The sequence below is a fragment of the Ailuropoda melanoleuca genome, chromosome 12, assembly GCF_002007445.2.
Source record: "Ailuropoda melanoleuca isolate Jingjing chromosome 12, ASM200744v2, whole genome shotgun sequence".
Classification (NCBI taxonomy): Eukaryota; Metazoa; Chordata; class Mammalia; order Carnivora; family Ursidae; genus Ailuropoda; species Ailuropoda melanoleuca.
In genome coordinates, this window is record NC_048229.1 from 13,703,642 (window position 1) to 13,727,020 (window position 23,379).

The 23,379-nt window shown below is 47.1% G+C and overlaps 1 protein-coding gene across 3 annotated transcripts in view; it reads right to left on the reverse strand.

Moving 5' to 3' along the window:
- KSR2 (kinase suppressor of ras 2) overlaps positions 1 to 23,379 on the reverse strand; it is a 404,020-nt gene that overhangs the window by 301,278 nt on the left and 79,363 nt on the right. For all 3 annotated transcript variants that reach the window (XM_034638641.1, XM_034638638.1, XM_034638639.1), the window contains exons 2-3: positions 20,794 to 20,934; positions 17,049 to 17,199 (exon numbers count right to left, since the gene is read on the reverse strand). In XM_034638641.1, coding sequence (XP_034494532.1) covers positions 17,049 to 17,199; positions 20,794 to 20,934 — 292 coding nt within the window. The remainder of the gene's footprint in view (positions 1 to 17,048; positions 17,200 to 20,793; positions 20,935 to 23,379) is intronic.

Here is a 23,379-nt window from a genome sequence, read left to right on the forward strand (position 1 = left end):
CCAACCAGAGGCAGGTGGGAATCTCGAGCCTGCTCTGAGGCCCTGCCGATGGAAAAAGAGGCGAAAGGTGCCCCCACCCACCTGCTTCCAGCCTGCCCGGAATGCTCTCTGGACGACACACAGGGTGTAAGCCCACACTTGCTTCCCGCCGGGGCTGGGCCCTGCCTGTCTCCTCTCTGGGACGCAGTTTTTCCTTATTTGAAAGTTGAGAGTATGAGACCAAGGTTCTTTGCCGCGGGCGCATTAATGTAGATCTTTCTCGGCGGCACTGGAGCAAATTCCTTGGAGGCTCAGCGGGAGGAAGCTGCTCAGGCAGCACCCCCTGGCGGCCGTCAGGAGTCATCACCGCGGGCCCCCGGTGGGACGGCGTGTCCAGGGCAAGAAACACAGGGAGGAAACGGTATCCAAGTGTTTGCAGCTGACCAGCTATTGGACGCTAACTTCGCGGGTGCAGAGCAAAACTACAGCCCTGCCTCTCACCCCCTCTACCCTCAATGACAATGAAGGCTGAAGGTCTTTGGAAGGGAGAGCTGAAAAACAATGTCAGCCTCAGTCACCGAGGGCGTCCTGGTATCGGATTACAGAGCCTGCCCACCTCATTTCTCCTCCACAAAGTACCAGACAGAGAAGGGAAAAAGCAAAAGCGCTGAAGAAAGAAAATGATCAGATGATAGAACTAAACTGAGCTCCGGGCCCAAGGACGGGATGGACGCGGAGGTTGGAGGTGGCAACAGGTCCTCCGTGTGGCTGGGGGAAGAGAGGCCATTTCAGGTTTCCTTTTCCAAGTGAGGGGTGAAGTCAAGAGGGAGATCGGGAGTGTGAGGCACCCCCAAGCTCAGAATCCCACTGGGGCAGTGGGACGCTTCACAAAATTCTGGCTGGACGGCAACTCCAGAGATAATGGGCTGTGGTCCCTGCCCCCAGAGAACCCTCAGTCTGGCAGGGACAGATCAGAAAAGTCGGCGGCACACAGGACAGTGCATGATGAAAGTGCCTCTTTTGGGTGAGACTGGCACAGGTTTGAGAGCAGGCAGACTCTACCATGTCCTGGCTGTGTGACCCTGGGCAAGTTACTTAACATCTCTGGGCATGCACACCCTTTGTGCCCTTCATTCCTTCCCCTAAGCACATAGTATTGTAAGGAATCAATAAACGGCAGCTCCATGCACACGTTGTACTGCTGTGCAAACAGTAATTCACCTTCACCGTTGAGTTTGCCATGGACAATGCCCCCCACTCCCCTGGGACCCCTTTGCTTACTTACTCCCCTCCTCCCTCTTTCCATCAGACAGATTTCTTCTTCTTTCGGACCATGTGTGCATTTGTTTGAGCTGACACTCATCTCTCACCTGGTCTTTTATAGCAAAGGTTACCAAACTGTTTCTGTAAAAAGTCAGAGAGCGAGTATTTTACGTTTTCTGGGCCATACTCTGTCATATCGTAGTGTGAAAACAGCCCTAGACCATATGTAAACAAAGGGGCATGGCGGTGTTCCAATAAAGCTTTATTTACAAAAGCAGACAGAGGGTGGAATTTGGCTGTGGGCTGTTTGCCCACCTCCTTCGTAGACAGAATCCACTCTCGTTATCTGCTCCTCATCTCTACCCCACGAGCCCATCACTGACATAGAGACAGAAACTGTCTTCCGCTCACTTCTCTCTCTCAAGGCAAATCTAAAAATGCTTCAAACTTCCACGCCAAGGGCACAGTTTCCATGATTAAATTATGACAGTTCGTTTGTTTGTTGACTCATTCGACGATACTTTTGCTACTGTGATGAGTACTTCATAGAAAACTAAAGCAGCACTGTGTTTGTGTGCGGTGTGCGGTCGGCGGGGCTCAGGTCCTGGCCGCTGCTGCTGGATGGCCGTGTGACCTTGGACCACTAGGTTCCCCTCCCTGTGCCTTTTTTCTATCATCTGAAAACTAAAGAATATGAGTCCCTGTCTCCTGGGGAAATTCTATCTATCTATCTATTTATTTATTTATTTATTTATTTTAGAGAGAGCGTGCACGCGCATGCAAGCAGGGAGAGGGGCAGAGGGAGAGGGAGAGAATCCCAAGCAGACTCCTTGCTAAGCATAGAGCCCGACACCAGGCTCCATCTCATGATCCTGAGATCACGACCCTGAGATCACCGCCTGAGCCAAAACCAAGAGGAGGAAGCCCAACTGACTGAGCCACCTAGGCGCACCTCTCCTGGGAAAGTTCTGAAACATAAGTGAAGTTTTCCTTAAAATCAGCTTAGGATAATACCTGATACTTAAAATGCGTTTAATCATTTATTGTTATTATTTTTGTTGTTACTAAGAGATGGTGCCTGCGACGTTAGGAATTTGTAATCTGATTTGGGAGGTTTATATATCAAAACAACTGCAAGATAACTGCCAAGATGAGAGCATGGGGCAATCAAGGCAGGCTTCCTGGTAGTGGTGGCATTTAAGTTGTGTCTTGAAGCATCATCAGGAGTTGCTAAGCCATGGAAAGGTTTATTTCAAAACATGCAGCCAGGAGGTTTTCTCTTTTGAACAGATGCAAAGAGGGGGTTTAATAGGGCACCTGGGTGGCTCAGTTGGTTAAGCATCTGACTCTTGGTTTCAGCTTAGGTCATGATCTCAGGGTCCTGGGATCAAGCAGTGTCAGGCTCTGTGCTCAGCAGGGAGTTTGCGTGAGGACTCTCTCTCCCTCTGTCCCTCCCCCTGCTCACTCTCTCACACTCTCTCTCTCTCTCTCAAAATAAATACATAAAATATTAAACAAAACAAAACTGCCTTTTCTTCGCCCTTCCCCGAACAGTAGCTTGGGCACTTGTCATACAGGACTCTAAATCTATATTCAGGAAAATAATTAAACAACACAAAAGGCCACCTGAGTGCAAAACAGGACTATAATGAACTGGAACCATCTCCTTGTTTCCAGTAGTGCTATGTCAGAGTACTGGGACATTTGGGAGGGGGGGAGCAGGGGGGGAACAGGAGGGTAGGGCGGCAAATTTGGTTCCAAATAATACTAGCACCTGAGAACCCTTCTCTCCACTCCCCCTGCCCTCCCCGCTTCCTCCCGCACCTTTACTGAACTTTTCAAATATAATCACACACCCAAGGATCAGATACCCACTCTCTTCCAGAACCATTGCTAAGATAGGGCAGAAATATTCAACAAGGGGGACTAACCCTTGAGAAGAGGGAGCCTCCCAGGGTTCCGAGGAGGCTCCGGGGACTTTGGACCTGCCCAGCCACACCCACCTCAGGGCAGTGTCCCAGCTCTGCAGCTCTGGGATTCAACCTGGAGGGGCAATGTGGCTCCCCACGAGCACCCCGCTCGGCGCTGAGCAGCAGGAACAGGTGCTGCCGTTCCGACCCCAGCTCTGCGGCAAGCCGGAGTGGCCTTCTGCTGGTGGCCTCAGTTTTCCCACCCGTGAAATGGGCGCTCATACTGGTCTGCCCACCACTCATACATCTGTGAGGATCAAATAAGATCATCTGCAGGCAGGGGCTTCTTAAAACTGAACGCGTTCTGTGAATGTGCAACGTGATTGCTATTTAGTATTTATTTAGTATTAATGCTTAAATCATGTCTTTTTCTCTCATTTCTGGTTTCAGTTGCTCCACCCCTGCAAGCCCGCCAGAGGCCTGCACACTCCAGCTGAGCAAATGGAAATACATGGACCCCGCCCCCCCGCCAAGTGTTAAGGAGAAAGCCATCCCCCACCTGTAACCCAGGTTCCAGCCCTGGCTCTGACACACTGCTGTGTGACACTGGCCAAGGAGGCTACCTCTCTGGGCCTCAGTTTTCTTACCAGTAAATAGAAAAAAATAAGCATATAAACCTCATGAGGTTGTTGAAAGGATTAAATGAGCCAGGGAGGACTGTCAATTGTCCAGCATATCACTTCTCTCAGTAAGAACCCAACCAGTATCTGCTCTTACTATTATCATGGGCCACCATCATTCACTTAATCACTCAATGACTGCTTGTTACTCGACAGTTCTGAGCCAGGCTCTGGAACAGTGCTGGCATGGTAATTCTCCAAGTGGTATCCCCAGACTTGCAGCAGCAGAAGAACCTGGGAACTTCTTAAAAATGCAGGTGACTGGGCACTTCCCCAGACCAACCAAAACAGCAAGTCCAGAAGCCCTATTAGAACCACTGTTCTGGAAGATCGGTAGAAGAAGGAAGGGAAGAATGAAGGGGAGTAAACAGAAGGGGGAATGAACCATGAGAGACTATGGACTCTGGGAAACAAACTGAGGGCTTCAGAGGGGAGGGGGGTGGGGGATTGGGATAGACCGGTGATGGGTAGTAAGGAGGGCACGTATTGCATGGTGCACTGGGTGTTATATGCAAATAATGAATCATAGAACATTGCATCAAAAACTGGGGATGTACTGTATGGTGACTAATATAACAAAATAAAAATTATTTAAAAAAAAAAGAACCACTGTTCTGGCGAGGAGTAGAGAAACAAACAAATAAATAAACAAATAAGAACCATGAATAAAATAAAACAGAGTAAGGGGATTGTGAGTGGCTAAGATGGACGTGGGACACTCCAGGAAGGTAGCATTTGAGCCAAGACCAAAATGACAAGGAAGCAGCCACGGACAACATTCCAGGCAGAAAGGATGACCTGTGCAAAGGCCCTGAGGCAGGCTTTTCAAAGAAAAGCAATTAGGTCAGGGTAGCTGGTGTGATAAGCTAATGAAGACATCTGGAGATGAACCAACTGGGAGCCTGGGGGAAGGAGCTGGGGTCTGATTCTCAGATGTAACAGCCCGTTTGGGTCTGATTCAGCTCATCTGGTTTAGTGGACACAGAACCACGATCCTCAAACAGTACAGCCCCTGCAGACTACACAGTACAAGTTCAGTCTCAGTTCTGTGCCCAATTCTTCTGCTCTGTTACCTCCCAGGTGCAAGGAATACAGAGACGGAGGACCGTGGCTCGGATCAGAGAGGACAGCCGGGAGCCACGGTCTCTTTGTTCTCACTGGGGGGTTCCTACAAAAGCCAGAGCTGACCACATGAAGTGGCAGGGGGGCTCAAGAGAGGGGCCAAAGGTGGCCTGCAAGAAAGCAAAAGTAGCAGCTATATCGGGAAGGGCAAATGAAGCCCTGGATGAGGTTTCTCAGCTGGGGTTCTGCTTCTCTGGCTGTAAGACAAAGGCCAGGGGCAGGATGGGCGGAGGACTGACTTAAAAAAAATAATAGTAAAGATAATCATAGCCAACCATATAACAGGCATGCAATTTGCCAGACATCAGGCTAAGGGTTTATTTATATTAACTCCTTTCTTTCCTGGCAACAACACCATAAAGAAGATACCAGCATCCCCATTTTACAGATGAGAAAAGTAAGGTGGAGTTCAACACGGAAAGTTGAGGCCAAGCCCAAGACAAGCAGGACTAAGGCATGAAGGAGGAAGAAGGGAGACTGACCAATGGATTGAAACTTGCCCCAAACCAGCTCCATTCATCCTTGACTTATATGAGTTGAATGAAATCAAATCAAGACAATTCCCTTCTTAAAACCCCTCCAACAGCCTCCTAGTCCATTTCAAAGAAATCTAAGCTTCTTGCCATGGCTCCGAGGCCCCTGAGGAGTTGGTCCCCACCTGTCTCCCCTCCCTTGTGCCTTCCATCCTGCTGCCCCTGCTCCCTGCTCTTCACTAGTGTATTGTCAACTTGGCTAGATGCTGGCACCCACGTTTCCAGAACCTTCTTCTCTGTAGGATCCCAGGTTAGAGTTGGCCCACGTTCTACAAAATGTGGGAGGTGCAGGAAGCAGCAGCTATGATGCTCTGAGACGTGGGTTAGGGACAACAGGAGACATTTGCAGAGGTGCTGGTCTAGTTTACCCTTCTTTGTTCCCACTCCATGGCCAACTCTTCATCCTGAAAGTGGGCCCCGGTGACCAACAGTGACCTCAAATCCAACACCAGATGCTTCCCTGCAAACTCACAGAGGCAACAGCTCCAAAGAACCAATAACCTTCCATAGGCATCAATTCCAGTCCCTCTTCTTGGTTCCCCTGCAACAGATGGACATGCTGGCTTCCAGAGGTCTCCAACAACCCAGGCCGGCTTACCCACAACAGGACAGGTTAGAGACCTTTCTCCAAAACTTTAGTCTCCTCTTATGAACTTTTACTTCCCCAGTTCTTCCTACAGTTGTATAAGGTCTGTACTCCTATGATAAATTCATTTTTCCATTATACTCATAGTGGCTCTACTCTCCAGTTGACCCTCGCTGATACAGTTACCAGCAGAAGGAACCCTGTACCCGTTTCAGAACTAGTTTCTAAGATACCTGACAGCTTCCCCTTCCTCCTTCTTAGAACACTTATTCCTGCTATAGGAAGCCCAAGCCACATGGAAAGACAATATATGGGTGCCCCAGCTGACAGCCCAAACTGAACTCCCAGCCAACATCCAGGGCCAACTTCCGTCTGTGTACGAGTGCCATCTTGAATGGTCCAGCCCAGTCAAGCCATAATGCGTGGAGCCAAAGAACTACCCCGCTGAGCCCAGGCAACCCAGAGAATCATGAGAGATAACAAAGCAGGTGTTGTTTTAAGCCACTAAGTTTTGGAGTCACACACAGCAAAGAATCACCAGAGCACGTGCCGTGGTTCAGCCACGGGGGCCTTCTTTCTGCTCCTTCAAAATGCTTTGGAGATTTGCATAACCCATTTGCTCTTCTCAAAATGTGCTTTCCCCCGTCTTCTCATGTCTGGTAAATCTTCTTGTCATTCAAGGCTTAGTTTAAATGTCACCTTCTCAGAGAGGCCCACTGTGATGGTCTGCTCAATGGGTTGACGTGGCTAAGCCGGAGTCCCCCAGGTACTCAATCCAACACTAATCTGGGTGTCGCTGTGCAGGTATTTTGTGGATGTGATTAAAGTCCGTAATCAGCTGACTTTAAGTCAGGAGGATTATCCTCATTAATTTGGATGGGCCTGATTCAATCCTTCAAAAGGCATTAAGAGCAGAACAAAGGCAGACAGCCACTCCGCACCAGCCAGCCCTTCCTGATGGCCTGCCCCACCCGCCCCAACAATCGCATAAGGCGATCCCTTGCACTAATCTCTTAATATATTTATCCTCCTGGTTCTGCTTCACTGGTAAGCTCTGACTGACACCCCCACTGTGGCCACCCCATCAAAGCGAGGTACCTGGTCACCCTCATGTCACCCTATTTTAATCCTTCGCATAAAACCAATCACCATTTGTCATTTTTCTTCTTTACCATTTTTCTCAATATATTCTAGAGTGGCATCATCCAATAGAACCTTCCGCAGTGATGGGAATGTCCCAGAACTCGGCTTCTCCCATAGGATCTAGCCACGTGCAGCTCTGGATCACTAGAAGGTAGCTGGTGAGATGGAAGAAGTGAATTTTTTATTTTTATTTCATCTTAATGGATATATGTTTCACTCATCACATGAACCCAGAGGATGCTCGATTGGACAGCGCGTCTAGAATGTAAGGTCCATGGGAGCTGGAAGCTGGTCCGGCTCTCACTATGTCCCTAGTCCCCCACGGTGACTGAGACAGAAGTTCAACTGGTATTCACCGAGAGAATGAATGAGCCATTTGTGTGTAAGGCTGCATTAATTTTCTATCACTTGCCCTCAAGAGACCCAACATGTGCTCCACGTATGTAAGGGGTTCCTGAGAACCCGCAGCTCAGGGCTGGAGAGTGTACCAGGAGGGAAAGAGAGGACATCAGCTCTGGAACACACCAGACACTGCCGGCTTTGGGAGGGGCCCCTCTCCCTCGGCCAGCCCAGCCATCCCAAAGTTAGAAGCAACTGGAACAATAGGGCAATCAAGACCGCTCTTCCTCTTTGTTCTAGTCAAAGGGAAGGCTGCAGTGAAGACAGGGTTCTAGTGGGCTTCGTTCAATGCCCAAGCTGGGAAGGAGCAAGAGAGCATCTGAGGCTGTCCTATTTTGAGGCCATTCTGCATCCTGTTTTTTCTCCTCGCTGCCAGTCTTCCCCCTGGACACGCAGGAGGAGGAGCCGGAGGGGGTCGGACAAAGTAAGCTCCCGAGAGGCCGCAGGGGTCCGGGGGTACCTGCCTGCTGATGGCACCCTGGCCTCCTCGCTCTCTCTGAGATGAGGGATAGAAGCAGAAAAGTGTTCACCTTTAGCCCGGAAGGCTGGCCTACAGCCTGCAGAGCTCCGATAAGGATCGAATTCGTGCTGGCTGCTACATTCTTCAAGGGCCTCCTGACTGCCTGGACATGGCCCTGATAATTAATGTAAGCTCAATGAGGAGCACTAGAAAAATCTTGGGAAAGAATTTAGTAGAAATTCGAAGATGTTTATGATCTACCCCCGGCACGTCCCTTCCCCCTTGAGCACAAAGTATATAGTCATCTGCTTCATACAGCAAAAAGGGCCGCTTTTTCTGCACACAGGCCCTGTCCCTGTGCTACTTAAATAAACCTACTAAGTTGCACCCTACAACATCTCGAGAATTCTTTCTTGACCTTTGCACTCAACAGGCCTTCCACCCCTTCTGGTCCCCAAGCCTCATCCTGCACTCCTGGCAACTCGCTCCAAGCCACTCCCCCATTCTACAGCCAGAATGTTTCCTTGAAAACTGGACAGCGATCCATGCGTCTCCTGCTCTACTCCCTGAGATGCCAGCTCCGTGCCATGGTCCACCGTGGACGCCAGCCCTCCTCAGTACCCACGGTCACCGGTCTCTCTGTGCCTAGCATGCTACACTCTGCCTCCTGCCACAAGGCACTCCAAGTGCTCCCACCACCCCCCAGTCATTAGGAGAACTCCTCCTCCTGCTTTGGGTCTCAGCTCCACCCTGAAGCCCTGAGAAAGTCCTCAAGCCCTGGAATCTAGCACAGTGCCTGATATATACCGATGCATGATAAAGAAGTGTGGAGGCAAGGAAGGAAGGAAAGAAAGAAAAGGAAGGAGAAAAGCAAGGTCTTCCATGATCTGGGACCTGGGTTTTTCCTTGGGAAAGAGAAGATGCAAATGACTGCCCATTATCGGTCTGAAAACAGCCAAAAGCCCAAGAAGAGTAGGAACAAAGAAGAAACAGAAGAGAAAGAAAAGCACAGCATCTGTACTCTGATCTCTGAGCGTTGTCCCCTCCAGGCTCTTCTCTGATAAGCAGCTGTAATCCAGAGAGGAAAGTTCAAGGAGGGAGCCTGTGGTTTTTAGGCCTGAGGCCTCCAGTCTGGGGCTGGAGGGGGAGCAAATGGCAGGAACACACTCTTCCAGCAACAAATCCAATTCACCCTAGGACCTCAGCTCCATACTGACCATGATGGAGAAAATGGGGCTGGGTGCCATGGAAAAATTGCTTGGGCTTTAATGTTTTTGGCCAGGGGAAAGGTGGGCCCCCTCTAGAGAACAATCATGTTGAGGGAGACAGTGGCTCAGAGGGAAGGGAAATCAGAGATACAAAGAATGAGACACATAATTAGAAAACTGAAGGCTAGGGGCCCTTTGGAGAAATAAAGAGAGGAGGATGTCAAGAAGGTAGAGGGAAGAGAGTTGGGGGCAGAGAAAGGAGAGAGGATCCTGGTGATGGCGATGATGATGGTGGTGGTGATGATGGTGGTGGTGGTGGTGGTGACAATGGTGGTGATGGTGATGATGATGGTGGTGGTGATGATGGTGGTGATGGTGATGATGACAATGATAATGATGGTTATGGTAATGATGATGGTAGTGGTGGTGATGATGGTGGTGATGGTGGTGGTGGTGATGATGGTGGTGGTGATGGTGATGATGACAATGATGATGAGGGTTATGGTAATGATGATGGTAGTGGTGGTGATGGTGGTGGTGATGGTGATGATGATAGTGATGATGATGATGGTGGTGGTGGTGATGGTGATGATGGTGGTGGTGATGATGGCGGTGGTGATGGTGATGATGACAATGATGATGATGGTGATGGTAATGATGATGGTGGTGGTGATGATGATAATAGTGACGATGATGGTGATGGTAATGATGGTGGTGGTGGTGGTGATGGTGATAATGATGGTGATGATGATGGTGGTGGTGATGATGGTGGTGGTGATGATGGTGGTGATGGTGATGATGACAATGATGATGATGGTTATGGTAATGATGATGGTGGTGGTGGTGATGGTGCTGATGATGGTGATGGTGGTGGTGATAGTGATGATGATAGTGATGATGACGGTGATGGTAATGATGATGGTGGTGATGGTGGTGGTGATGGGGCTGATGATGGTGATGATGGTGGTGGTAATGGTGATGATGACAATGATGATGATGGTGATGGTAATGATGGTGGTGATGGTGGTGGTGATGATGGTGGTGATGGTGATGATGACAATGATGATGATGGTGGTGGTGGTGATGATGGTGGTGGTGGTGATGGTGATGATGGTGGTGATGGTGATGATGACAATGATGATGATGGTGGTGGTGATGATGGTGGTGGTGGTGATGGTGATGATGATGGTGATGATGATGATGGTGGTGGTGGTAATGATGATGGTGATGATGATGGTGGTGGTGATGATGGTGGTGGTGATGGTGATGATGATAGTGATGATGATGATGGTGGTGGTGGTGATGGTGATGATGGTGGTGGTGATGATGGCGGTGGTGATGGTGATGATGACAATGATGATGATGGTGATGGTAATGATGATGGTGGTGGTGATGATGATAATAGTGACGATGATGGTGATGGTAATGATGGTGGTGGTGGTGGTGATGGTGATAATGATGGTGATGATGATGGTGGTGGTGATGATGGTGGTGGTGATGACGGTGGTGATGGTGATGATGACAATGATGATGATGGTGATGGTAATGATGATGGTGGTGGTGATGATGATAATAGTGACGATGATGGTGATGGTAATGATGGTGGTGGTGGTGGTGATGGTGATAATGATGGTGATGATGATGGTGGTGGTGATGATGGTGGTGGTGATGACGGTGGTGATGGTGATGATGACAATGATGATGATGGTGATGGTAATGATGATGGTGGTGGTGATGATGATAATAGTGACGATGATGGTGATGGTAATGATGGTGGTGGTGGTGGTGATGGTGATAATGATGGTGATGATGATGGTGGTGGTGATGATGGTGGTGGTGATGACGGTGGTGATGGTGATGATGACAATGATGATGATGGTGATGGTAATGATGATGGTGGTGGTGATGATGATAATAGTGACGATGATGGTGATGGTAATGATGGTGGTGGTGGTGGTGATGGTGATAATGATGGTGATGATGATGGTGGTGGTGGTGATGGTGGTGGTGATGATGGTGGTGATGGTGATGATGACAATGATGATGATGGTGGTGGTGATGAATGGTGGTGATGATGGTGGTGATGGTGATGGTGCTGATGATGGTGGTGATGGCAATGGTGATGATATGATGGTGGTGATGGGTGGTGATGGTGGTAGAACTTCAGTGGAGATGGTGGTGATGGTGGGTGTAGGACAGGGGCGGGGATGGTGCTAATGATGATGATGACAATAATGGTAACAATAAGGCTCATCGTGTACCTAATCCAAGCCAGGCCCTGTGCTTTGCCTGTACCATCTCATGTGATCCTTCCAATAACCAACGGGTGGAAATGATCATCTTCATCGCACTACTTAGGAAACTAAGCTCTGAATCCTGAGATGCCATCCTGAAAATCATGTAGCTGGTAGGTGACAGACCCAAAATTGGGCAGAACCAGTGTTTGTCCAGATTCTATACTGTTAGCAAATAGTGAAGGCCTGAGAGGGGGAAAGCAGAAAGGAAAACAGAAGAGGACGGAGGCCTTCTCTAATCGCACTATTTAATAGGACAACCTGCCCCCTATTCCCGGAGGGCACTGCCAACCCCAAGACTGCTCACTTTTCTTTTTCTTCCCCCCACTGCACTTATTCAACGTACTTTGCAATGCACTTGCTTATTACAATATAACACGTCATCTTCCCGCTCTCCGCTAGAATGGAAAGCCCTGGGGACAGACCTCTAAGCGTGCATTTTCAGAGATCAGAACCATGCCTGACATACTGCAGGCATTCGACAAATTTTGTTGAAGGTATGAATTTTTTTTGGTTTCAGGACACATCTGATATGACAAGAAAAGGCTAAGATATTTGGGGTCCCCTGAGCTTGTTGAAAGGACAATTGAGGAGTCTTTGGTTTCAGGCTAAGGCAGATCTAACACGCACTGAGAAGGGAAGAGGGGTTCGTTCTTTCCTATCTTGGGGGATTCTTGGACACTGGGAAACAAATATACCCCCAAAATCCAAGCAGAAAACTAAGATTAGAGTCACACGTCTAAAATAAAGCTGCCCCAATGTTCTAAGAGAAGAGACAGAGAGGCAGGGAGCACACGCTGGGCCAGGCACAAAGCTTACTTGCCTCCATCTGTTTCCGTGAGTTTCTCAATACAGCTTGTATTCCTACAGCCATTTCACAAACATGTGTTGAGTCACCAGTACACACCAGAATTTAAAATATCTGACTTCATCACTGTAAAAGACGCCAGCCCTCCAGCTGAGAGCTGGGGCTACCGGGGCGAATAAATATGGAATGACGCTTAAGAACCAGTCTCGTGGGAAAGACACTACTTTGTTCCCTAGTTTGGGATAACATTTTTGGTTAAAGTGAAGGGCAGGAAATGATGGAATCATCCAGCTCCCAAGATAGTTAGAAGCTTCTAGGAACCAATGATCATATTTGATGGAAGATTTAGAAGGAGGACGGGTCAAGGATGGCTCACTGCTTCCCCCTGGTGGAGAGCAGTAGCAAGCACATCAAACAGCTTCCTGAGTCTTCCCGCAACAGGGACAACCGTAGCCAAGAGCTAAGTTTGTAACTGCACCTGCCCTCCGGAGGTCACAGTCAGATGAGGGAGGGAGGCTGAGAAAACGACAACCATTGTAAGGCATGGTCAGTTAGTGCAGAAGCTTCATTCATTCAATAAAGTGCAGAGGCTTTGAGGCAGGAGTTGGGCTTGAGAATAAGCAGGAATTCGAGGCAGTGGTGCTAGTAGCAAGATGTGAAATCCATGCCTGATCCAGAAAACTCTAAGTAACTAATATAGACCTATCCAATAGTTAAGGCTCGAGGGGGAAATGTGCACTGTTGTGGTTCCAGATAGACACCAAATCCTGAGCTTTCTTTGCAACCCATGAGAAGGGCCATCCATGTACTTTAAGCTACTGGTGATTTGCATGGGCTACATGTGGAAAAAGATGCATTAATTCAGAAATACTGGGCCCCCTGCATGGCTCAGTCATTAAGCGTCTGTCTTCAGCTTGGGTCATGATTCCAGGGTCCTGGGATCAAGCCCTGCAATGGGTTCCCTGCTCAGCAGGGAGTCTGCTTCTCCCTCTCCCTCTGCTGCTCCCCCTGCTTGTGCACTCTCTCTCTCTCTCTCTAATAAATAAATTCTTTTTTAAAAAATTTCATTTAATACAGAAATATTTACTAAGTACCTACGGTGTACCAGATAATTGATATCAGGCCTGGGAATAAAATGATGAGCAAAAAGAGGTCCAATCCCTGCCCTTTAGCAGCTTACGGTCTGGTGGAGAGACAGGCATCCATGTCTTTTAAAAAAATCACTCCCCCCAAAAGATTAAAATTTAAATTAAAATGTGATGAGCAGCCCTGCTGTACACAGGATGAACAGAAGTAAAGTATGACACAAAGGAAATTAGGAGCTGGGTGTGTAGACAAGACGGAGTTAGGGGTCCCCAGAAAAGCGAAGATGAGATACAGCTTTCTTAACATCAGAGAAGTCATGTGAGGACCCTGACCCATTTTGTGATCTATGTCTGACCAGCACTATTCACACAAGGACATTTCTCGCAGAAATTCCCAGGATGCATTAAAATTGCAAACAAAACAAAACAAAACAGACCTCGGCAGTTAATGATTTTCAGGGAACAAAAGAACGTAAAAAACGAACAGCCACTACCAAGCCAGGACATAGTCTGACCACAGCAGAGACAATAAATCAGCGATAAAACTCCCAGTGCTTTTTCAAAAGTCAAGAGTGACCTAATGCCCACTCTTGTGTCATTTTTGCAGGATTTAAACCCCTTTGAGCGTACAAACACAGGACTAACTGGGGCCAGAGCGCTGACGATGCCAACCCAGGCTGGCCCATGACTTCAACCAACTAGGACCTGGACTCTTGTCACCTTAGGATGACTTTTGCTCCAATTCTAGACGGAACCGTCCTTTGCCAAACTCCTCCGTGAATACGCGTGCATCTGCAGCTTAAAACTCCCCCAATTCTGTTGCTGGCAGAGGCTGTGCTTGGAGAGCTATCTCCCTGCCTCCTTCCTTGTAACAAGTAATACAAAGTTCTTCGCTTCCAACACCTCCTTGGGTTGTGTGCAGTGTAATGCACCCCACATGGAGCTGAGTTGAGCTGCTCCCATGCTGATGTCAGCACCAAGAGCCGTAGGATTTGGGCAAACGTGCAGCACTGTTGTCAAGGTCCCAGTGGCTGTAAGGCTGGAATCGGAGGCAGGACATTGTAGACGGAATCTGAGCTGCCTGGGAAGAGTTGGTAGAGGCAGGAGGATGAAGGTTGCTACCCCAAAATATGTCCCTTGGGCATAAGCGTTATTTTAGGCTGATTATTTTAAAGAAACAGCAAAGGGGAAGCTCTGAAACCCGAGTAGAAGTTACACTTTTGTAAAAGACGTTGACACTGATAAAGGAAACCTCCATCTATAAAGGTGTCTCCAACTCGGTATCAGAAGGGTGACTCTTAAATCTCTAGAAACTTCTATCAGTAGAGAAGTCAGAGACTTCTGTACAACCACCTTCCCCTTGTTAATTGTGCTTTTCCTGGTCACCTCTCGTAACTGCCTCCCCCCGCCTAACCCTCTCTTCTCTCTTCTCTCTTTAGTTAGAGATGTGATTTAAGGTGATGTCTTGGGCCGCTCTGAGGAGTTACTCAGTTTCCCCAAAGCTTTTCCACATATACAGGAGGTATCCATGTTAGTAAACCTCTGTGTTCTCCTATTAATTTTTTATTATAGGGGCCGTCTTAGCCAAGGACCCAGAAGGGTAGAGAGAAAAAAATTTTCCCCCACCAGCATCAAAGAGATCACTGTCTCTCAAACCATGGCTCACAAGCCATAAGTGAGGTGTGACATGAAAGTGGTGGGTCATTACCCGCATTGGGTAAGTGATACAGAATGAAATAGAAAAGAATGCAAAATACCATGCATAGTAAGAATGAGTTTGATGGTAATTCTCTATTGCACAAAACTCATTTCAGGTGTGTACGTGCGTAGGGGTGTGTGTGTGTGTGCGTGCGTGCAGAGTTGACATGTAAATCCGATTCTTTTCTGTGCAACTTGAGTCAAACTGAAAAACACCAGATTAGAGGCCCTCTCCAGGTCTCACCCAGCCCAGGATGTCACCAAGAATGCGTGCTCAGCCTGTGGAGGCTTGACAGAAACACCTGTCTCCACTTACAAGAACTTCCCCAAACTCTGATGGGAAGATGTAAACTCGGAAAAGCAATTAAGAACCTAACCCCAACGCTCACTCTCATGTATTGTAGGAGGCAGGGGCGAGGAGCGAGGAGAGGCGTAAATTGATACAAACTTTCTAGAAAGCTACATGGTAATGTTCACCAGACTATCCGGAGACATTTCTGCTTGTCATGACCAGAATTGGGAGGAGAGAGGATGATACTGATACCTCATCACTGAGGCCAGGGATGCTGCCAGGTATCCTTCAGTCAGAGGACAGCCTCTGACTCAGGGTCCCTTTGGGTGATGACCACAGCTTTGGTAAGGATGTGCTAGCAAGAAAGAATACAAAAGGGCGTGCACAGGGGATCTGGGCCAATGACCTGTTTCAAATATGTCCTCTTTCATTCCCTGCTGTATCCCAGCACACGGTAGTCAGTAAATACTTGTTGAATGTCCCATGCTGAATCCCGCAAAGACTTCTGCGGATTAAGAGCACAGCCTCCTGACTGTTCAGACTGGGGCTCTACAGTGACACCTTGTGGCGGAAACTGAAACAACCATGCAGAGGGACCAGAGTTAGCTGGTGTGTTTGCAGAGCCGATCCCTTCGGACTACAAAGGCCCCAGAATTTGTGGGGAAATCATGAAGCTAGAGAGAAGCAGGCAGCCTCAAGAGGATGATATGTGATGTCCTGCTAATAAAGGCAAACAGAAGTTTGAGCAATTATTGGGAAAGATCAAAGAAAGATGATGTGAAAAAAGAAAAAAAACAGGCCCAGGGTGGGGAGTTGAAGCCCTGCGCTGGGGCCTACTAAAAAAATAATTCCCAAAATGCAGTCATTCACCCCTACAAGACAGCAAACCCAGACTTAATTAGTTTTAACCTCTCAGGAAACAACCCTCTCTTTTGTTTTGCTAATAACTCCCATGCCCGGCTCTCCTGCCTATAAAAAACTTCTCCTGTGCAACTTCTCTCCCTGTTAGAAGGGATTCCGACCCATTCACAACTGCTTTCCAATGGATCGGGCTGAATTTTGTTTTTCCTAACAATTTGGACCCCAAGCTGATAAAACAAGTTACAGAGGTTATTTAATTAGATTGGGGGGGGGGGAGTCTCATAATGTGCATGGATAATCCTAATTCTATTGTTTAAAAATAGGATGCACATACCCATTTGTCTGGAAGAATTACACCAAAGCTTTTTACCAAAATGACAATGGTATTAATGTCTATTGTTTATATAATTGGTTGTGGACCCAAAACGCAAAGGCATTTAAGAATGTCTAAGGTACAAAGTTCACCCAGGCACAACTTGGATTTCCATATCTGGGCCCTTATTACCCAGAACCAAATGCCCTACACCTCAGCACTCCTTTGAACACAAGCTTCTAAGAGCAGCCCTCACCACTTCTGGCTCCCGAATCCCCTCTTCTCTCTGCTCATGAGTGGTGTTTACCATCCAAAGCTGACTGGCTCATCCTGGTCTGCAGCGCAGGCACAGAAATCTGGAGGAACCGAGGCCGATGTGTTGGGGACAAGTCTCCGTCCCCAGGGCCTGCTCACCTGACATGTGGACGTTCCGGAGACAGGACAGGGAGGCATTGAGACGGGCGCACTCCTCCCGGTTGGCTCCGTATTTCTCCACGGTCTCACACACCTGCTCATCTGTCATCTCCAAGAGGTCCTCCAGACTCAGCTGGCCGGGGGTGATTTCCTAGAGGAGGGAAGAAAGGATGGTAAACACACCTCAGGTGCCCAGAGGGAAGGAGAGCAGGGTTAAGCCTCCACACTGCCCTCTAGCGGTACCTAGCGGAACACCAGGCCCTGTGTGGAGGGCCGCTTGACTGACCTGTTGGGTCTCTGACTCCCGGGTCAAACAGGCCTGGGTTTGAATCTCAGCTTTGCCACTCATTGCCTCATGCAAGTCACTTACCCTCTCTGAGCCTCACTTTATTCACCTGTACAATGGGAGTCTTAAGTGCACATATTTTGTAGGGTAGCCCCTATCGTTAGCACACAGCCAGTGCTCAGTAGATGGTGGCAGTTAATTATCTGTTCCCCTTGTACCTTCTGAACTCCTTATGGGCAGTCTCCACTCTCCTCGTCTTTGTATGGCCCCCTGTGCCTCCTGCTTAGTTTGGCTTGTCCCCAGTACAGGGTGAACTTGGAGCAGAGCAAACTGGATAGCCCAAGTCTCTTGATGGCTGTCGTCCCCAGCCACACATTCTAGGGTCTAGATTGGGGGTTTAGGAACCCTAAAGGGCAATAAGCTGGAACCCTATGGGTAGCGCAGTGCTGGAAATGAAATTGGATTTGTGTCTGAGCCCCACAGGGCAAGGCTGTGCTTTCTAAGACAAAGTGGTAAGGCTGGGGTATAGCAGGGTGTGGGGACAGGGACACCTCTGGAGAGACAGGCTGAGAACAGAAAAGGTAGGATTTTCAGCTATAAATGTCCCTTCACCAACACCAGCAACCACCAACCCCCTTTCCCAAAACGATGTGTCCCTGGACCCTGAACCCCATAATATAGATACACCTTGAAATTGGTCAAACTTTGATATTTATGCATCTTTATGCATATTTATGCATCTACATCCATGTACGTATATAAAATGGAGAGCCTTCATTTATAACAGCTAAATGGTATCCAATGTTTTTACATATATTATTTAAATAAGAATTTTAGATACTAGATACCTAAAGATAGAGATTCTAGGACAATATTGTGGGATACTTCTGCCCTCTTATGGCTATATATGTGTATTACAACCAAATCAGACACCTTCCCCCCCCTCCCCACAACCCCTAATACACAGACATTAAACTGGCAGCCAGAAGGAGGAAAACATCTTTCCCCACCTCAAAACAGATGCAGGGCAAAAGCCAGGAAGCCAAATCAGTGCCTTTCCAACTCACTAGGGCAGGGAGCAGGAGAAAACAATACTTGAGTCATTTAGAGCTTTTTTCAAATAAACACACATGGCTCATAAAGCCCACTTGAAGAAAAGTGATGGTCCAGGATCAGAAGGTACAAAACAAATCACATTTAGAGGAACTCATTCACAACCTAAAAGAATTCCCCTCTTTGCTGAAGGGTTTACTTGTGCATTTTAATCGTATCATTTACTCCCCACTGAAATTTTCACTGAAATTTGGGGTCACAGAAAAAAAATCACAAAAGTAATAACAACATAAAAAATGGACAAAGCCTGAAGAAACCCAGACTAACCGAGCAGACGTGCTTCCGTTCAATAAATTGATAGTAATAAACGAGAAATGAAATGGATGGCGCACTGTTTTAAGCGCTTTTCTTGGGTTTTCTCTTAATGTCACAAAGACCACATAAAGTAGTGCTTTCATTATCATTAGTTGATAATTAGAACACTAAAGTTCAGAGAGGTTAGCTCACTTGCCCAGGGTCCCACAGCAAGTAAGTTAGAACCAAGGCTGTCACTTTGCAGCCTTCCCCCTACTGCTGGTTCCTCCTCAGAAAGGGGACCTCTGGTGGACTCATGCGGGAACTTCAGGCAGAGAGCTGGAACCCCAGTTCCTCCCCATCCCCTGGTTGGTGGACTCAGGATTCTGACAGACTAAGGTAAGAGCCAGAGCTGGGGCATCTGCAAGCCAGGTAAATGAGCAAAACTGCTAACTAGCAGGAGCCTGCAGGATCCAAAGGGGCAGCAGAAATCAGGTCATTGCCACCGGATAGGAATCCAGCTCAGGGTGTTCAGCAATTCAGCTTTTTAGAGAGAAGCCAGAGATCTGGGGGGGGGGGTATGCACACTCTTTAAGCTTTTAGATATTGGCTCAAAAAATTTTTTGCAAACACTATATCAGACAAACAAAAAATGTCTGTGCATCAAAAACATCAGAACAGCTTTGGGGCCACCAGGTTTCAACCCCTGGTTGAGAAAATTGTGTCTCTGTATTCACTCTGCTTGATAAATAAATGGTCCCAAAAGCCTCTAAAAAGTGGATTGGCCCGTGCAAATAAAATATACTGCCTGTAGCTATATGTGACCTTTCATTTTGAGGCTATTCACATGAAATCTCCATCCTGGGAATGAAATGAACATAGAATCATGCACCATCTAGTGCGCACACGTGGGGTGGGGGGTGGGAATGGAGGAACAGGTGGGTCCTCTGTCTAGCTCAGGATCTGGTGGGTTCAGGCGAGTTCACATAGAGGTCAAAGTCTGAAAAACACAAACGTGGAAGATGGTCTTCCGGGCCTCTTCAAGCAAGAAGAGAAGGATGCACCGTGAGAAAGAGCACTTGGTCCTGCAGGCAAGGGGGCACCCCCTTGTCTACCCAGCTCAGCGAGTTGCCACCAACAGAAAAAGGAGGAGAAAGCACAATGCTTCCCACCTGCTCCAGAGTCCTTCTGAGCTGCTTTCTCCTGCCAGCTCCATCCACTCACTATCAGGGGAAGTCGCTTCATCTCTGAGCCTGATTCTTGCTCTGCACAATGGGGTAATTGTCCCCACATCAAAAGACCATTGTGAGCATCTGAACAGTCTCAAGTTGAGATCCTGGGTGTAAAGCCCTTAGGACAACTCCTGGCCCCGAATATTCAGTGACCGGTGTTGTTAGGAAGGGCTGGACTGGTCACTGCAAACAGTGGGGACCTGGGACCCAAGAGGGTAGGAAAATCTCACTATCCTTGGGATTTTAAGGATGTGGTCCACCCCTGTTACTTCCAAAGCTTTCAACAAAAATTACAAGCTGACGTTTGCTGAATGCTATTAGGTGCTCAAAGGTGAGCAGAACATTTTAGATGGACCATCTCATTGTATTATTCTAGCTACTTCAGAAGAGGAGACAATCATTACCCCCGTTTAACAGATGAGAAAACTAATGCTCTCAGTAGGTGTGTCTCATAAGGTGGCCACTGGCCACGTGCATTAACATTAAATACAATTAATAATTCAGTTCATCAGTCACATGCACTAATCACAATTCAAGCATTCAAGAGCTCCCTGGGGCTGGCAGCCTCTGCATCAGACAGAATAAATATAAAATATTTCCATCATCGCAGAAGTTCTGCTGGACAGCCCCGGTCTAAAAGGTAACGTGACTCAGCCAAGGTTACTGAGCTAATGAGTGGCAGAGCTGAAAGAGGATCCAACCGAGCGTAGAGCCATACTCTTAACAACCCACTTGGACAGCATCAGAGATCCTCTGTGCCCACATCCAACACATATTAATGGAGGGCCTACTATGTGCCGGGCGTAGGTAAAAACCCGCTGTGCGAGGGGCTGGCTTCTGGCCGGTTAGGGGCAGGGAGCAGGGGGCCATCTCCGGTCACCTCCAGGACTTCCTTGCGCACATCGACGATCCGGAACCAGTGCCGGAGCTGGGGGAAGCCGTCCAGCTCGGCGTTGCGCTCCTGAAGGGCCACCTTCTTTTTGCAGGACAGCTGACGGCTGAAGTACTTCACCAGCTTGCTCTGTGGAGACACAGATGAGGATAGAGGGCGGGTCTCAGAGGCACGGCCACGGGAGGATAAGCCAGCATCTCCCCACGGCCCCCTCCCCACCCGAACCCCAACCAATCCCTATTTTAAAGACTGGTTTAACTGCAAGGAGGAGGGGTACGCAGGGGTGCCACTTTCTTGGGGGGCCTTTTGGCTGCAATCATGTATATTTCCACTGCACCGATCCTTGGACCCAAGGATTCCACTTCTAGGAACTCACCTAGAGGCGCCGTCCAGGGCAACATGACTGTAAAAGAGTACTTCCTACAGCTCTAGTGGCAATGGCAAAAGACTGAAAACACCCTGAGGGTCCATCAGCAGGAGACTTATAAATGCAGGTACATGCACACAAGGGAACTCTACGCAGCTATAAAATAAAATGAGGAAGCGTGCTACGTACTGACACAGAACAATCTCCGAGATTTGTTGATACATAGAAATACTCTCCCACACAATGTCTACGCTTATGTATCTTTGTAAATGCCGACACTCTCTGGGAGGATTTCTAATATTCTAGGGAAGGGCTGGGGGGCGGGAAAGAGGGGGGAGAAAATATTTTTTTGTTTTTATTTTTTTTATTTTTAATTGAAGCAGAGTCAACATACAATATTATATTAGTGTCAAGTGTACAACCTAGTGATTCAACAATTATATACATTTTGCAGTGCTCACTACCAGAAGCAGATAAGCATAGTGACATTGTCACCATACAAAGTTATTACGATGGTATTGCCTATATTCCCAATGCTGTACTTTTCAGGGGAAGAAGAGGTACAAACTTCAGTTATAAAATAAATAAGTCGAAGAGATGAAAAGCACAGCAGAGAAACATTTCATTGAAATCCTTTTGTACTATGTGAATCTTAATTCACATGCAAATACTCACCAATTCATGAATACTTTTGGAATGAGTTGGACAAGAACTCATCCTATGAAGAGATGCCATGACACAAGAAAGGAAAACTAGTTCTGTAAAAACTAACAGCATTTGGCACCCATCTGTCAATTACAATGTATTTCTAAGGATAGTGCTGCTGTAGGGTTTTATCCTAAAGAAATAATTAAGAATATTTACAAAGCTTTGCTCTAAATTGAAAGTAGCCACAAAAAATTGGAAACAATCCAACTCTTCAACAATAGGGGATGATGTAAGTACATTACAGCATATCTATATGATGGCATATCATTAAAGATAATGTATAAAATACGTATATTATTTATAGTGTACAAATAATGCATTAAAAATTTATAAAACTATATGTGTATAGATGCACAGAAAAAGCTTTGGGAGGGTATATAACAAAATATGAGCAGTAGCTATCTCTGCTAGTAAGATTACAGGTGATTGAGATTAGTTGGGTTAATAATTATTGATTATTAATGAGATTATTAATATTAAGATCATTGATAGAGATTTTTCTCTATTTCTTCTCTACAGCAAAATTAGAAAATACAAGGTATATGTTATTACCTGCTTATTAATGGAAAAAATGTTTAGATGGGCTTGGCAACATTTCTTTCACAACAATACTATCCAGTGTCAGCAAGAATGAGAGAAACCATTGAGAATACCACCGGAGGGCAATTTGATTTTTGTCTCAACATTTTAATAGTCTCACTTTTAGGAATCCACCCTACAGAAACACTTATATATGTATGTACATGGGATAAAGGCTGGCTCGTTGCTGTAGCACAATAATTTTTAAAACTCGAAAAGGTAGATTGATACATATTAACCTGGGAAAATCCCCAAGATTTTCATATTCAGTTAAAAAGCAATCTGCGAAGACAGCATATACTATGATTATATTTATATTTTTAAACCACTATGTGTGTTGGGGCGCCTGGCTGGCTCAGGAAGGGGAGTGCATGGCTCTTGGTCTTGGGGTTGTGGGTTTGAGCCCCACGTTGGGTATAGAGACGACTTAAAAACAAAATCTGGAAAACAATGTTTAAAAAGGTACATTCACTGAGGGGAGCCTGGGGGGCGCAGTGGGTTAAGTGTCCGACTATTGGCTTCAGCTCAGGTGGGGATCTCAAGGTGGTGAGATTGAGCCCCATGGGGGGCTCAGCATGGAGTCTTCTTAAGACTCTCTCTTCCTCTCCTTCTGCCCCCAACCCCTGGCTCTCTCTCTGTCTCAAATAAATAAATAAAATCTTTAAAAAAATAAAAAGGTACACGAACCAAAAAATTAAGTATGAATGAATTACAGCACATCCGCAGGATGGAATACTATATCAACTTCCAAAAGCAAGGTAGATTTAGATATGAAACCTGTCTCCCACAGTTACCACTCTATCTACTCTAGTAAGTTTCAGTACAAAAGAGATCTCAGAATTATAACTTTCTTTGCCACGCAGAAAAGAAACCTCTGCAATTAACAGCAAAATGGATCTCTCAGACCCCGAGATCATGCC